Source organism: Poecile atricapillus, chromosome W (assembly GCF_030490865.1).
Source record: "Poecile atricapillus isolate bPoeAtr1 chromosome W, bPoeAtr1.hap1, whole genome shotgun sequence".
Lineage (NCBI taxonomy): Eukaryota > Metazoa > Chordata > Aves > Passeriformes > Paridae > Poecile > Poecile atricapillus.
The window spans coordinates 43,686,024-43,702,132 of NC_081288.1; the positions used below are offsets into that span (position 1 = coordinate 43,686,024).

The following is a 16,109-nucleotide window of genomic DNA, read 5'->3' on the forward strand; positions in this document are numbered from 1 at the left end:
TGTATGTATTTTGAAAATCAAGAACCTGCAAGTTAATCCAAGGTTTACACTGCAATCCTATTTGCTGCACTACTTTCTGTCAGATACCAAAGCATAAACCATATTTTCCATTCAAGAAGTTCTACTGCTATCTTCCTTTCAGAACCATTATTCATTAAAAGAATAAAAACAAACACACACACAAAAAAAAAGCCAAACCAAAACCACACAAAACCAAAATGCCCAGATTTCACCTTCTGCCTACCTGTATCATGTCTACCCAGTTAAGAAATCTGTCCAAACACTCTAAGGCACATCTTCACTGCACCATCAGCTGGGGCTTCCTCTCCCAAAGCAGAGCTCCACCAGTTAAGCCTAGCCTCTTGTGGTCCCACCCTCTCAGTCAGTTTACCCAGCTGCACATTCCTCCACCTGCCCTAGCACCAGACATCTTCCTTTTGCAACCACAGAGAGATCTGATTAAAGGAAGGCATCTGAAGAAAAACCTAACTTAATTAAACTGAAGCTTCAGTGGAACCACACCCTCTGCTCAAGCAATGGCAGCCACACTGAAACAGCCTTCAACCTGCAGCATCCGCCTTGTAGGCATGTGGCTGAGATAGGACAGAGCATGAAACAACAGAGGTAGGATTAACTGCTGCGTGATGATCCCTTTGTGTTCTACCTTGTGAGACATCATTGCTCCCTGTGGTTCATAGGATAAATTTAGGAGGCTGGAAACCTGGTAGTACTTGGCACCCCCTTCTACAAAACACCCCAAAAAAACGAGTGCTGTGAGTTTCACTAGATCTGTATTTTGACCATTTAAAACAACTTACCTTTAACACTTAGTTTATTGTGTTTTCACCAAGATGTTTTGCTTCACCAAAAGGGAAGTATGGCGAAGTCATGAACCCAAAAAAACCCACCACCTAACTATTTACAGACAACCTGTGCAGATTAGCAATCCAATTACTATTGCAGGTTAGAAGACTTCCTTGTGAGCATGCAGCTATGGAAGTGCCTGGAAACCACAAGAGCAAAGAGGGAACAGAGCGAGCATTGACCAGGAAAGTTATGTTCTGGTGTTACACATCTGAAAGAGAATGGGATCCAATTCCAGCTCAGTTTCACCATGGCATCACTCCCATATTTCAGACTTTTTCGCTTGTCTGTTGGGAACAGTCAGAACAAAGCTTGGATTTCTCTGGAAGGGCAGTATTGGAGCTTATCTGGAAGCACACAGCAAGGAGACAGGGAAGAATCACAGAATGAGTAACGTTGGAAGGGACCACTGAGGATTATCCAGTCCAACCTCTCCACTCAAGCAGGATCTCCCAGAGCACGTTACCCAGGAGTGTGTCCAGAATGAGAAAGGATCTCTGCAAGTACCTAAAAACCACACTTCCTTCCCATATCCAGGGAATGGCACCACATTTCTAGTGACTGCCTGTCATGGGGTGACAAGACCGAGACACTGCCCTTAGCGCACTGCAATGCCCACACCTACAACATAAATACCAATGCTAGTTTTAATAATTCTCATAATAAAAAATACTCCTCTCTGCTGCCTTTTGTTTCTGACACCATTACTATCAACTGTGAAATGCCTTCTGAAAGGTTTTTTTATTTTCCAATCTACCTTCCAGATAGATCTCTGAAGAGGAAAACATACAGGTTATTAGTTAAATCTAGACAAATATCCTCCACATAACATCTTCACAACTACTTACTGCAGTAAATCTCTATTACATGATACATGATTTTTTCCAGCATTGGCCATAAAGGCTGATTTAAAATCAAACTCATTTTAAAACAGAACTCTTCATTAGAATTCAAGGGGGAAGAGACACAAGAAAAAGTGACAAAACAAGCTTGGAATGCCAGCATTCCATACCATGCACTTCACCAAGCTGCTTCAGGAGCTAGTTTAAGCTATAAATCACTAAAAAAGAAGTGTACCATAAACTTAGCCTGCTAGAGGAAAAACCACTAGGTTTATAAATTTATTTTTTTTAACATGAGGCTATTTCCACAGACCATGTGGTTTTACTGCATGAGGAGGCAAACACCTACTGCACTAATAGTCTATTATCCTTGAAACTCAAAGCTACATCTTCATATGCCAGTGGCAAGTTAAAAAAAACCTCAGGGAGGAAATCACCAAATATTAAAATCAAATATGCTTTGAAGAATATTTGGGGTCTGCATTCAGAGGTAGGGAAAGATGTGACTTTAATTATTTTTCAGTTAAATTAACTGTGAGTTTTAAAGTTCAGAGCATTAGAAACTGCTTTGATGTCTCACTTCACATATCCACCTTTTAGCACAATATAACCAGTCATGTTCCCCCATCCTGAGATAAGCATTGCACCATGTGAACACATTCACATGAATTCAAAAGCAGCTGTCAGTGTAGAAAAACCCACAAACTCTAGACATAAAACAAAATCTGTGATATAACTCTTGCCCATGACTGGGCTAACACAGAAGATCTTTAGAAAGATACTTCTAAATATGTCACTTCTGTTCTGTTGGAATAATCTGTAAGTTATTTAAATCCTCCAAGATTTGTATTAAGGCACATCTTATCAGCCCTCAGTCACAGGAACATGTGGAACAACAGAACACTTTGAATATTCCAACTGACAACTGCTATGACCACCAAAGCAGAGATCTCCACTGTAAGAGTATCCAAAGCTCTCCTTGCAAGTGGGATGACCCCTTCCAGGGGAGCATAGTAAGAGAAGAAAATTCATTCTTCCATAGGATTCAGCTCAACAGGTGTAAGACTCCTCCCAGAAAGTCCCATGCCCACTGCTGCCAGTGGGGGACAGGGTAACAGCCACTGGAAAACCAAAGACATCGGACAGGAGTGAGCCAAACCAAGGGGTTGGAGAAGGCGGCCAATACCTCTGCCACCTGAAAACACACTTCACAAGTTCTTCTCAGGCAAAGGTGAGCACAACACGGCTTTTTGGTGACAAAACACAGAATTAAACTCCCAGAAACCTCACTATGATTTGGTGACCATAAAGAAGTTAAACAAATTTGCATTACACAGCCTGCCATGTTTCAAACCAACTAACTCGATGTTCTGACAGCTGGACACTTGGATTACTGTTTTACAGACAATTCCATTCTTATTCAGAACTTGAGAAAGGTATGTATCAGGAATTACTTCTGTATTTTATAACAAACCTGCTATCACAGTATCAAGGCAACCACAAGTGCCCAAGGGTTTAACAAACCAAAAGAGAAACCCTGGTGGAATATGCCCCATTAGCAACAGAGCCGCTTTGATTTACAAAACATCACTGTTCTCCACCTTGCATAAATACTTGGCATTTATTTTGGATAATGTTATATAGGTTGTGATCAGGTCTAAGATATGTAGGAATTGTCTACACTGTGAAGGGTAGACAGTGGCTGGCTAATTGGCACCCAGCCTAATCCAGAATATAAAAATCTCACCACACTAAGCACAGGAACTGTCTGCTTCATTTTACAGATCAAGAATTCTGACCAGGGCAACAAAAAAGCCAGAAGCCCACAGTTAAATCTACTTCATGAAGTCCTGCTGCTCACAGGTTTGAATTAGCAATGAGAACGTTCTCCCAATTATACTCTCTGACAACACAGTCTACTGAATATTCACTCAAGAAAAAAAGTTGTAATTTACAGCACAGAATTCAAAGTCTTATTGAAGATATTTTCTTCAACACACTTTAATTAAAACATGGTTGTTTTAGTTAAGCTGAATTTTATTTTGCTAGCATTATACTATTTTTAAATCAGTAAAAAAACCTCCTAGGCAAGCAAGGGACCAACAAAAGTTCAGAGTAGTAGATCACATGGTCAGCTGAACACTAATACCATTTTTCAATTTCTATGAAAACAAACTTGTTCCCATGAAGTCCAAATCAGATCCCAAAGCAATGCTGTGCAGTTGATATAGAGAATGTTTAGAGAAAGTATTTACATTTATCAGCAATTCTTGTTATAATTGTTATAAGCAACAGCAGTATGAGTCAGACTCAGACTTAAGAAGGGAAAGTAATTAGCACGCAAAGAATAAAACAAGCTCTTGCTTGGCTTGAACCTTGAAGAAAAAAAATAAGGGGGGTGTAGGAAATTGTTCAGGAACAATTTTTGACATATTCACAGAGCCCAAAGAAAAAATTTAAAAGGCAACTAATCACATATGTTAATTCATCTTTATATGCAATGAGAATAGAAAAATGGAATTTAAAATAATGTGATGATCTGATTCACAGGTTTATCTGATTGATGTCCAGAAGCTTTGCTCTCTCCTCTGACACTCATATGCATATGCAGTAGTCTCTTAACACTACAGTAAATTAAAAGATAACTAAAGTAATTCAGTATTTTAAGAGTCACTTCTCCAAGGAAACAACTAAATTATATTACCAAACACAACAAAAGATATTCCAGTCTTTGAACTCTACAATAGCCCTACTCCATAAGATTATCTTTACTAGCTACTGTGAATCCATTTACTTAGATCCTGAGCCCTTACTGGGCTCACTAAAAGCAGCTAAATTATTTGCAGAAAGAATTTATTAAGATGCCTGACATTAGCCATCACCCCATAGCCCATATTCTTGGAAGGGGAAAAAGGCATTCCCTTAATTCAACTAATGAAGTGCCCCCGAATATCAAGTTAAATATTCCAATTTCATCTTAAGCTGACCTAACTCATGCAAAAACTGCAAACTCTCCCTGATATTAAATTTTACATCAAATCACCAAAGATCCGGATAAACTTCTTAATACAGAAAACCAGACTAGAGTTACAAATTTATGTAGACAGTGCAGTAGAAAAGTAACACTGTGCTAAATTAGGCTCCATGAAAGCTGTTAGTATCATGACCAGAAGATTTCTTTAATGAAAGATCAAATTCCCCTTAATAAAGCAGATTTCTCTTGTACAGATCACACGGGAGTCTGGTTACTGCTTGCATCAGGTTGCCTGCACAACTGATGTTGCCCAGACTCTGCTGTTCTTACACTGCCAGCACTTGTATGTGGGTACCTAATGGAGCAACTGCCTCAAGCATGAGCTTTTGGTTAAGCTGTATATTTTTCCACAGGACATAAGACATTGATCCTACAGAAATATGCAGAAATATGAACAGGCAATTTTTCAGCCTGCACTTTCAGCAGGACAGATAGAATACTTTCTCTTCCTTCTTTCCATCAGAGCTCTTAAAAGACAACAGTCACAGATCAACTCCCCATCTGAAATTATTTTTACCATGCCTCACACATATGCAGCATAATTTATTCCAGTTTGCTCTCAACAGTTGATAAGTGCTCATAGTACCCTTCAAGAGATGGAGCAAGTCTTGTACACAAAGATTCCTTCCTTCTCCTCCTCCTTCACTATCAAATATAAAAGTTATACCTATTTTTAGCTTTCAGCTGCCAAGTCCATGCCACATGGAGAGTTAAGAATTTATTTTAGCAGCTTTCAGGAGCACCTCTTTATTGCAGCATTTACCCCTGGCTATATCACAGCCATCACATGGGTCTAATCTTTGGATCAAAGTACTCCTGGTGATAGAAATGGGGAGTCTGTATGCGTGACAGGATTAAAAAGAACTTTCCTCCTGCTCATATTTCCATTCCTTAGTCTTTAACACTTAGGTTCAACAGTCTAGCCTGACAGATCCAGAAATGCTTCTGCAGAAACCCTCTCTCTGGACTTTTTTTCAAAGTTAAACACACATGCATGGTAACAAAAAAAGGGGCAGACCATTCTTTAATTCACCAGTCTGGAAAGCTGAGGGATCAGTTCCTGCAGCTGGCTACAGCATGTACCTGATGTGCACTTTAGGCACAGCCTAGGTCACTTGTCACACATCAACTTTTCTACCACTTGCAAGCTAATCAAAGACACCAAAGTTGGGGGGGTTTTTTTTCACATGTTTTATCATAAAGGGTAACATAAGACACCTGTCTATACCTATACTACATAAACTTTCCACACATCAATAATATAATAAAAAATTGTAATACAGTAGCTCAAATTACATCTGTTTTGAAAATTTGTACTGTTATGCTAATCTCCATAATACTGACCCTTACTCATTTAAAACACGAGAAACAATGCAGACCAATTCTCCCATTATGCAATACACAACCACCAAATTCTTAATCTTTCAGGCAGTGCCAAAGAATATGCTAGTTTCTGTACACACAATCACAATGGGTCATGCTGAAATCCCTAGTGCAGTTGCTGGAGTTTATATGGCTTTACTAGATGCTTCTCATATGAACTATTTAAATATTTTACAAGTAAGCGAGCAGCTCTGAACAAAAATACTTCCACAATCTCAGCTTATGTACCTAAGTGAACACACTAAATCAAACTGACGCTGGACAGAACAGCAAGACAAGCAGGCTTTGATCTTGAGGAGCCCAATTCTTCAGAAGAGAAGAGCCCACTAGAAAAATAATTCTCTAAATGAAACATTTGAACTAAACTCTTTCAAGTTTACAGGCTAGTGTGACCTAGGCATAACTGTACATAAGAAGTCACTGAAAGGAAGTCCTCTACAACAGAGGTTATTAATCATCAATAAAGGTGTTAAACTACTTGTGAAGTATTAAAAAATTTGTTCTATTACAAACTTTACTTCAAGGGGGACAAGTCAAATTGTGGGATTCCTGCTCCAGCAGAAAGAGAATTAAGCACTTAAATATTTGGGAAACTGTCATGTTCAGTCAGAGAACAACTTGATAGTCAGTTTTTATTATTACCAATCAGGCTTTAGAGTGACTGTATTGATTGTGTACTGCAAACACAAGATACAAGAACTGTGCACTGTGAGGAAGAGTGTAGCATGGTTAGACTGTGCATCCATGCACTTGAGCACACCTTCGATCAGTGAGGAGACAGATCACAATACAAGCAGTCCTAATTATGGACAACGGGGATATCTATAAAAGATTAGAGACAACTGCCTTTGTAATTCTCCCCTAGTATATTATTTTATATAATTTATAAAAGAAACACACTTGCAAACAGCATTTTCCACAATTACTTAGTGGGTAAAGAGCAAGACCAGAGAAGCTGCCAACCAGCACACCAAGTACTCCTGGCATGCCTACCATCAACATTTGATGCATCCTCAGAGGCAGATGAATCACTCCTGCTTTTACTATTATTTTCAGCACAGCATAGATTCCTCTGCATACAGGAACACAAATTCTTCTCCAGCACACACACAGATGAGTAACTAAAAAGCATTCTTAATTGCTACATAAATCACATGTGGCTACTTAGCATAGCCAAATATATGTCTGCATAGGAATCACTCTCTTCAAAATTGTCTGCAGTATTTCATCAACCTCACAGAACAGCAAGGACGCCAAAAGGAAAGCAGCAATTACTCACCCCAAGTCAATTCATACCTGTCTATAGAAATGTGCAGGCTTTGATACAGGCACCTGAACCCATACAAAAGCCTGAAAATGAAATAATCAGGTAAGCACTGCACTGAAATGGGGGATGACAGCATGCTGGGCTAGCTTCAGTTCTATCAGGGCACACCTCTAACATCTGTAGGGCTGCTGATTTTAAGATCTTTCCTGAATGTTAGTCTCAAAAGGCACAAATCCATATGTGCGTGTGTCAGATTTATATATATAAATCTAAATATTTTGTGTATATATATGTATTTATAGCTAACATATAATTATTTTTTATAGCATGCACCCATAACAGCCCTACAATTTCTACCAAAGAATGAAGTGCAGGATACACTGGATAGCCTGGCCCAATGTGCTGCCCACACATTGGCCTTATCTGCCTATCCATGAGGAGAGCTGAACAAGAGACCGGTCACTTGCATGTCTCTCTTCATGAAGCTTACATTGCTTGTCTTGACTCACTAGCATAGTGCCACAGTCATTACATACTGAGCACTTAATCAAAAATTCTCTGTTAATCCGTTTATTTAGAATCATAGAATATCCTGAGTTGAAAAGGACCCACAAGGATCACCAAAGTTCAACTCTTCACCCTACACAGGACATCCCAAGAATCATACCATGTGCCTAAGAGCATTGTCCAAATGTTTTTTGAGCTCTGTCAGCTGGTGCTGTGACCACTTCCCTGGGGATCCTGTTCCTGGGCCTGAACACTCTCTGGGTGAAGAACCTTTTACTGATACATAGCCTGAGCCTCCCCCGACACACTTTCAGGCCATACCCTTGAGTTCTGTCACTGGTTACAAGAGTGAAGAGATCAGTACCTGCCCCTCCATTTCCCCTCACGAGGAAGCAATGAGCTCTCCCCCTCAATCTCCTGTTCTCCAGGTTGAACAGACCAAGTCACCTCAGGCACTCCTCGTACAGCTTCCCCCTCAAGACCCTTCAACACCTTCACTGCCCCCCTTTATTAAGCTATATCCTATGCCCATTCTTTACAGTTTTGGGCAATATGTTCCTTACACTGCCCCAGACTGCATATGGCACTCAAGAGGAGGCTGCCCCAGTGCAGAGCAGGACAATCCAACCCCCCCCACCCCTTGCTGGCTGGTGATGCTGTTCCTGATGAGCACCAGGACATGCCTGGCCCTCCTGGCTGCCACGGCACTGCTGACTCATATTCAACTTTCCCTTGACCAGGACACCAGGTCCCTTTCTGCTCTCCAGCCTCTCATTCCCCTGTCCATACACCCAGAGTTCCCCATCCCAGGTACAGAACCTGTCACTTGCCCTTGTTCAACTTCATACGATTGGTGATTGCCCATCTCTCTAATTTATCAGTGACTCTCTGCCTTTGAGGGACTCAACAGCTCCTCTCAATTTAGCGTCATCAGCAAATTTATTTTGTATTCCCTCCAGTCCTGTGTCCAAGTCACTAATGAAGACGTGGACAAGCTCTGGGCCAAGAATGGAGCCCTGCTGAACTCCATGGGAGACCAGCTGCCAGCCTGTGATGTTACCCCATTCACTTTGACCCTTTGTGACCAACCCATGAGTCAGCATTGTTTGCAACTGTTAATTCAGTACTGGTGCCACTGACTTCTTACAGAAGAGACAAACAGTAGCATCAGTTTCTACTTTAGTTTTCCTTCATAATTTTGCTCTTGCAGTAGCTAAATGTTAATCAGCAAGCTCCTCTTCCAAAATGGTCATTCTGATATTATTCTTACATGCTGATCTACAGCTGAAATAACAGATCATGAAAAGGAGGTATCAAATTTTCTCTTTAAGTAACTTTTTATCGGGTTTTTTAAATCTCTTTAGTGTATTCAGATGACCTTGAGCTCTGACGCTCTGCAGAGTACTTTCCTGGATTCATCAGACTTTTCAGTTAAAACAAAACTCCTTGTGTCTGCATGCCTATTCACATATGTCTAAAGAGGACTAAGTCTAAATATTTTGGACCATAAAGCTACAGGTGCCCAATACTTTCTGACTTCAGCAAAACTCCACAGCTCTGCCCTTCTGCTTTGCACTTCAACCTTCACAATCATCCCAACTCAATTACACCATTTAATTCACGAAATACCCACACTAAGTGCTCCTGGTCTAACTAATATGAAGCCTAGCTACTGTATCCCACGACTCTGATAAGTGAATTGAAGCCTTTCTCCTCCAACAAAAGGAAAAATAAATAATCAGTGTTTCTCTGGTGATATTTAAATAAATGTCAGTAACAAAGGTAATAACACATTGCTTGTACTCCCAAAGTTGATAGAGAAGTAACTGCCTGAGATGCACTTAATATAGTATTAATACAATAGACTAAAGAAAACAGTGGAAAGATTAATTTACTCGTCTTGTCTGAATACTACCTGCCACTGGTACTGCACTCATGACACTGATTAGGACAGCATGTTAATCCATCTCTCCTAAAACTGTTTCTTAAATTTTTGTGTGCACCAGTAGTTACCATTTCATCTATTTAAGTCCTCAAAATTTAAATCGATGATTCCAAGAACCATAATGATAAACCAGCATATGGCAATCAGCATCCTCTGCACAGAGCATAAATCAAATCTCATCTCATCTCCAGAGGCTGTCAGACACCAGCAGGAGACTTAGAATTCACCACAGAATGGCCATCAAGCCCCTCCAAGTTACTGACAAACACATGCCACATCAAGTGCTCCAAGAGAAGAGTGAGACAAAAACACAAAATAAGGACCACTAGTTTACTGTCACAGTGATGTGGGCTTAAAATAGACACAATCTCTACCCTACTCATTCCTTCAGCTCTTAACTTTCAAGTATTTCAGTTGTGACAGTGTTTATCCCATAATATCCACTGACTGCCAAATGGATGGAAAAAAAAAAAAAAGAACAAAACCTTACTGGATATTTTTAGTTGCCTTTTTTAAAAAAAGTTTCACGACTACATGTCAAACACAAACCTAAACTTTTTGGCTCCAAAACAAGCCTATAATTAGCAACCTCATTTTTTCTGGTAGTCAGGAGAGCCATTTTCCCTAGGGAATGTTACTAAAAGGAAACCCAGGAAGAGTAATGGCCAAAGAACGTGAAACATTAATAACGGACACTGGTAACACAAAAGCATCCTAACCAGGCTTGAGCAGCTACAAATTGCATTTTACTACTAGAAACTTTTCTTCCCTAATCAAATGCTTTTTTTTATGGTCTCTCTTCCTCTCAATTACATGCCTTGACCTACTGTGCAAATTCATGTAGAAGAAACCTAAAAAAAGGTGTCTGTACCCAGAAGTTTGTCCTGCTTCTTCCCATTTTCACCAGCTCATCTGTTAAAAAAATTGCTGTACCCTTCCCTTCAAACCTCCTTCTCCAACAGTGAAATGAGAGATTGCCAATTACCTTGCCAGGACTAGTTAGGGATGAGACTGTCACCCTCTGCCTTTTGCCTTTCCCCTTTACACCTCCTCTGCTCTTATATATGTGCTTGCCGTTTCCAGTTTTTTTATTAATTTCCTTTCCCACCACTATTACCACAGTTGCAAACTGCACTGACATGCAGAAAAGACAGGCACAAAGCTAACATCATGGCAGGGGGCACTGGGTGAGGGTGCAGGGGAAGGAACACAGCCGGTCTGGAAGCCATGAAAACCAAGACCAGTAAGGGGAAGAGAGAGGGAGAAATCAGACCTCAGACAGGGAAGGACCAGTGTTGACAGTGAGGCAATGAGGACATTCTTAGGTGCAGAAGGAACTTGGCATTTCTGGAAATTGCCAACTTGCAAACACTTTTACAGAGCCCTGTATGAAATGGTATAAAAACAGAGCACACAGCAGCATTTTGGGGTTTTTTTCCAAAGAACAGAGCAGCATCCGAGTGTCAAACTTCCTATATCCAAACCATTTTGCATGAGACATCAACGGGAACGCTCACTTTTTGTGTGCAAACTATTCACAATTCAGATGCTGAACAGAACCTGCAAGACTGGCCCTCTTCTAGCTGGGATCCATGACCTTCATAGCACTGCCAGCTTCCAAAGCAAGGTTTCCCAAAGCGCAGTGATGTCCTGTCTCACAGATGCCTCACACGTAAGGGCAGAGCGAGAGCTTGACTTAAGGCCTCTTCTCATGTTTCAAACCTTTACAGTTACAGAGGAAGGGGCCCTCAAACACTGAGCAGGCAGAACCAAGTATAGGGATGTCCTCAGGTTTTTGCAGTCATCCTGATAGAAGACATGAGCTCACCATGGCTTGGAACTAACTGCCTACAATGCTTGAAAGGCCACTTTCAAGAAAAAGGAAAAGTATTGCAAGGATGTACACTGACCCTACTCAAAGTGGGATAATTCAGGGAACAGGCATGTGGAAGGAAAGTGCAGAAAACATAGACAGGAAGATGTGCATCCCTCCAGCATATGGTGGGGCTTGCAGCAGCAGCATGACTGTTTTCAATTTTCCTGAAGGATGGGGATGGGTGGAAGGAAATAGGGAGAGAAACAGGTCAGTTTTCAAAAGTTTGCCAAAACTCTTATTTTGGTATTTTCTCTACAGGGAATGGACAATTTCCAAAGGCTTGATCATACAGAAGCAGTCTGATCTTGCAAAAGCCTATGTACATGGATAACTTTACCTCACATGAGTAGTCAGACTGGCAGGATAAAAATATTTACAGTTCTGCCTTTTTCATCCATTAAATGACTCATTGCAAACATGAAACTGGGCTTCATCTAGTCTCTGACGCTCAAATTTTACAAGAGACACAGATAAGAAACCTTAAATAAAGCTAAACTTTCAGGAGCAAGAAGACAGCAGAAAGCAACCTGAATTTCTATTCACACTGCCCACACCTGACTAAAGTATTTGTTGTTTAAGAAATTACTTTGGGGCTACTGCTGAACCTTAAAACACCATACCACTTAATATATGCTGCAATGATTTTATGCTGCAATTTTCTTTTAGAAGTAGTATAGAGAGAGGAAGAGTTGTCTAAATCTTTAACCACTCTAGAGACTAGGCATCCTAAGCAAAGACCAAAGGTACTATCACAACATTTTTACACCAGAACCGCAGTCAATTCATTAATCCTGTCTCACTTGCAGAATTTGATGTATTTAAGCCCATCCTTGGCCAATTAAATGAAGACAAAAATTCACTACTTAAGCTAGTGAATTTCCATTTCCTTTTCCTTTCTTTTCTTTGGAAATCCATACAAAACAAGGCTAAACACCACTACTGAGTTCTTCTGCAGGCACAGCTGCAAACCAAATGCTCTAAACCATTTCTGCCCTGCAAGAAAGAGGGAAAAGGGAGGTAAGACAGAAGGATAAACATAACTGCCAGCACTTAAAAGTCTTCTGCAAGAAGAGAAACCCACACTGCAGAACTTAATATTTGCGTAGTTGGGAAAGACACAGAAACAATAACTATCAGCTCCCCTCTTTGCTCAAGGGGACATAGTATGCATTTTTTAACTAAACCTCAAATACAAACCAAAAGTAACATCCTCATCCCTACAAAGAGGCTTATTATGACTGTTATTGCTGGAAGGAGAAACTCACTCTTACTGGCCACATGACTGTTGAAATCTACATTCAGCATTGTTTGGAGGTTTTTTTGCTTTTCTCTATAAATCATCAGTTGAGAGCAACTGGTAGTAACTTTATGACTAGAAACACTAGCTGAGTATTTCTGATGCTGCAGAGTCAGCAATACAGATGAATGTGTTCCAGCCTAGTAAATTCATACTTAAATATGTACCCTGCAACACCTCACTGCAGTATTCTTTTGGAAAGCATTACTACAGCAGAATATAAAATTTTAGTTACGAGTTGTTTTTTTTTTTGTTCTTGTTCCAGTCCCTCTTGCTTGGAAATGTTAATACCATACATAACAATTTACACACCTTCACAATTTACTACTTATACAGCTAATATTTAGCAACACAACTTATACAATAGGATTAGAAAGATGTGTATGTTTTCAGGATCTGATTTAAGACATGGGCCCTCTGACATGTCATAATACAGTAGCTACACAGAGGCAGACAGCAGTGAGGTATCTATTCACACACTACTGTCACACCAAGATCCTCCTCTCTAAGGGCCAGGTGGCAGCCAGTGCTGGCCAAATAGGTTACCAGATGAAGTTCAAGGACACTCCACAGCACTCAGCAGCTTCCAGAGAACGCCTGAGGTTAGTGGGAGGCTGAAACTCAAAACGGATGAGACAAAAACAAATGCTGAGGACAGGCGTAGAAGTACCCTGGAGAAGCAGCCGTGACCTGATACACAGCTGGTCTCAACCTATTTGCTCCAAGTGCCCAAGCTCAGGTGTAGGAAGAGGGTGTGCCCAGGCTCCCTGCCAGACTTTGCAAAGGAAATTAAAGCTCAATAGAGCTCTTACACTTCCTCAAATGGGAGCAGGAGTTTCCTGAGGGGCAGCTAGAGGGTTTCAGTTTTAAGCAAATCACAAATGGAACATAACCTCGGAGAAACAGAAACCAAGATTGGCTTTCTGCAGCAGAACACAGCCTACAGGAATGACTGTGGGCAACAAATGATGTTTTTTTGACAAGTGCCACAGGTGGACCAGAGGGCAGCTGACATACCCAGGCTTTCAAAAGCAGGTTTTCAACTAGTTCTACACTGAAATCCAGTGGGGAAAACTGCAGTTTGTAGGAAGAAACAGACACTGAGCGGAAAGAAGGCATTGATGCTGCTGGGAGCAGATGAAGCAGCACAAACAAAACAGGCTCGCTAGCCTAATGTTTCCAAAGACACCAGCCATCGCTACAATGAGATCCTATGCTTTGGGTAGAGAGAAATGAGGGGAGATGGACTGCTTAGCTAAAAAAGTGTGACTTTTACCCTATATGGTTTAATGACTGCTCTGGATCGGACAGGTCTTCCACTGAATTTCAACGCTGCCCACACAAGGGGGTGGTTCGGAGTTTTTACTTTGTACTTAATCAGTTCTTCACCTCAAAGCCCCACTTGCCTGAGCCTGAATACTTAAACCAAGCCACTTAAGCACTTCAGAGGGCCTTTCCCTGCCAACAAACCAGCTGAAGAGGCTGTCATTCACCTCGGAATGAGCTCCGAAAGAGCGAGAAGGCAGACCCCGCCGTGCCCCGCAGAGGCGGCAGCGGGGCCGACAGCGCGGTCACTCACCGCACAAACAAGCCATTTCTGGTCACATCCCTGCCCGCCGGGTACTGGCGGTCCCTCAACCCGGCTGCCGAGAGGGGCCGGCTCCAGTGACCCCCGGCCGCAGGGGAGCCCCGCTGGAAGCCTGCCGAGGGAAGCCCTTCCCGGCTGCCTCCTCCCCGCTCCGTCCCGGCGCCCGGGCGGCTCCGCGGGTCCTTCCCCGTGGGGGAGGGGGCGGCGGACACGTGGAGCCCGAGCCGGACGGAGCGGGCCCGGCCCGGCCCGGCCCGGCGGCAGCTGCCCGGCGCGGCTCAGCCGCCCCTCCTGCCCGGCGCCCGGCACTTACTTGTGGGGCGGCGCGGCTCTTGCCCGGCGGCCTCCTGAAGAAGGAGGTGCGCGCTGTGAAGAAGAACTCCTCGGACTCTTCCTCCTCCAGGCTGCTGTACCCGCTGCTCATGCTGCTGGTCCAGGTCATCGGCGGCGGCGGGGGCTGCTGGTGGTGCTGGGGCCGGGCGGCGGAGAGCGCCGTCCCGGCCGCCGCATGGGGCCCCGCCGCTGCCGCTCCTCGCCCAGCCCGCGGGGTCCGGGGCGCAGGAGGAGGAGGAGCCGCGGCTCTGGCGGCCCCGCTCCCGCCCTCGCTCCGCTCCCTTCCTGCCGCGCGAGTTCCCGGGCAGCGCCGCCCCCGCCCGGCCAGCAGGTGAGGGGTGGGGGAGGCTCCTCCCGGCTCCGAACGCGCCCGGCCCGGGACCGGCCGAGTCCTGACCGTCTGCCAGTCTCGTGCCGGCGCCCCCGCGCCTCCACGCTCGTTAGCGGCAACGAGGCGGCTGAGGGGGGCCTTGCTGAAGCAAGAAGTTCCCAGACTTTTTCCCTAATAATTACCCAGTTTCACTCTTCCATGCACTGTAAGAATAGTCATTAAAAAAATGACCGACGGTAAACTAATGGGGAGAGCTTTTCCCTTACAGCTCTTCCAGCAATCCATGAATTCCGGCTTCGCGACCGCGCTGAGCAGTCACAGGCTCCAGTTCCGCGGCCCCGGCGGTGCCCGCTCCGCGCACCATCACCAGCACACGGAATATTAAGTCAATGGAATTCATCGCCCCAGGATGTAGCGAGGAGGGAGGCTTGTGAAGACTCACCAGGGATTAGATATGTGTGCAGATAGCAAGAATATCCAGATATGCAACTGGAAAACATATTTAAAGCGCAAAAGTCCCGATAAGACACAGGGGAAACATCAGAGTCATCGCTACTGGAGGAAATGACAGACAATGCCTGAAGGCCAGATCACCCCGTAATTACCTACCTCAGAGTCTCATGTCTTCCCTCAATTTATCTAAGGCTGGTCACTGTCACCGACAGGATACTGGGTTTAAGGTACGGCTTCCTAAAGCTATGCAGCTGCCCGTAAAAGCAGATTTGCCTTTCCTGCACTCCCTTAGCCGGTGTTCCTGCTGTCCCCTGTGCCACAGCGATGGTTCCACAGGGGGAAATGAATCACATCAGCCGCTTGCTCCCGGAGCAAATCCCCGAGACATG

At 43.2% G+C, this 16,109-nt stretch overlaps 1 protein-coding gene across 1 annotated transcript in view; it reads right to left on the reverse strand.

The window, feature by feature from the left end:
* The window catches only part of LOC131591996 (ras association domain-containing protein 3-like), a 52,952-nt gene extending 37,731 nt beyond the window's left edge, over positions 1 to 15,221 (reverse strand). The window contains exon 1 of the mRNA XM_058863183.1: positions 14,917 to 15,221. Coding sequence (XP_058719166.1) covers positions 14,917 to 15,045 — 129 coding nt within the window. The 5' untranslated portion in view covers positions 15,046 to 15,221. The remainder of the gene's footprint in view (positions 1 to 14,916) is intronic.
* Positions 15,222 to 16,109: the final 888 nt, after the last annotated feature.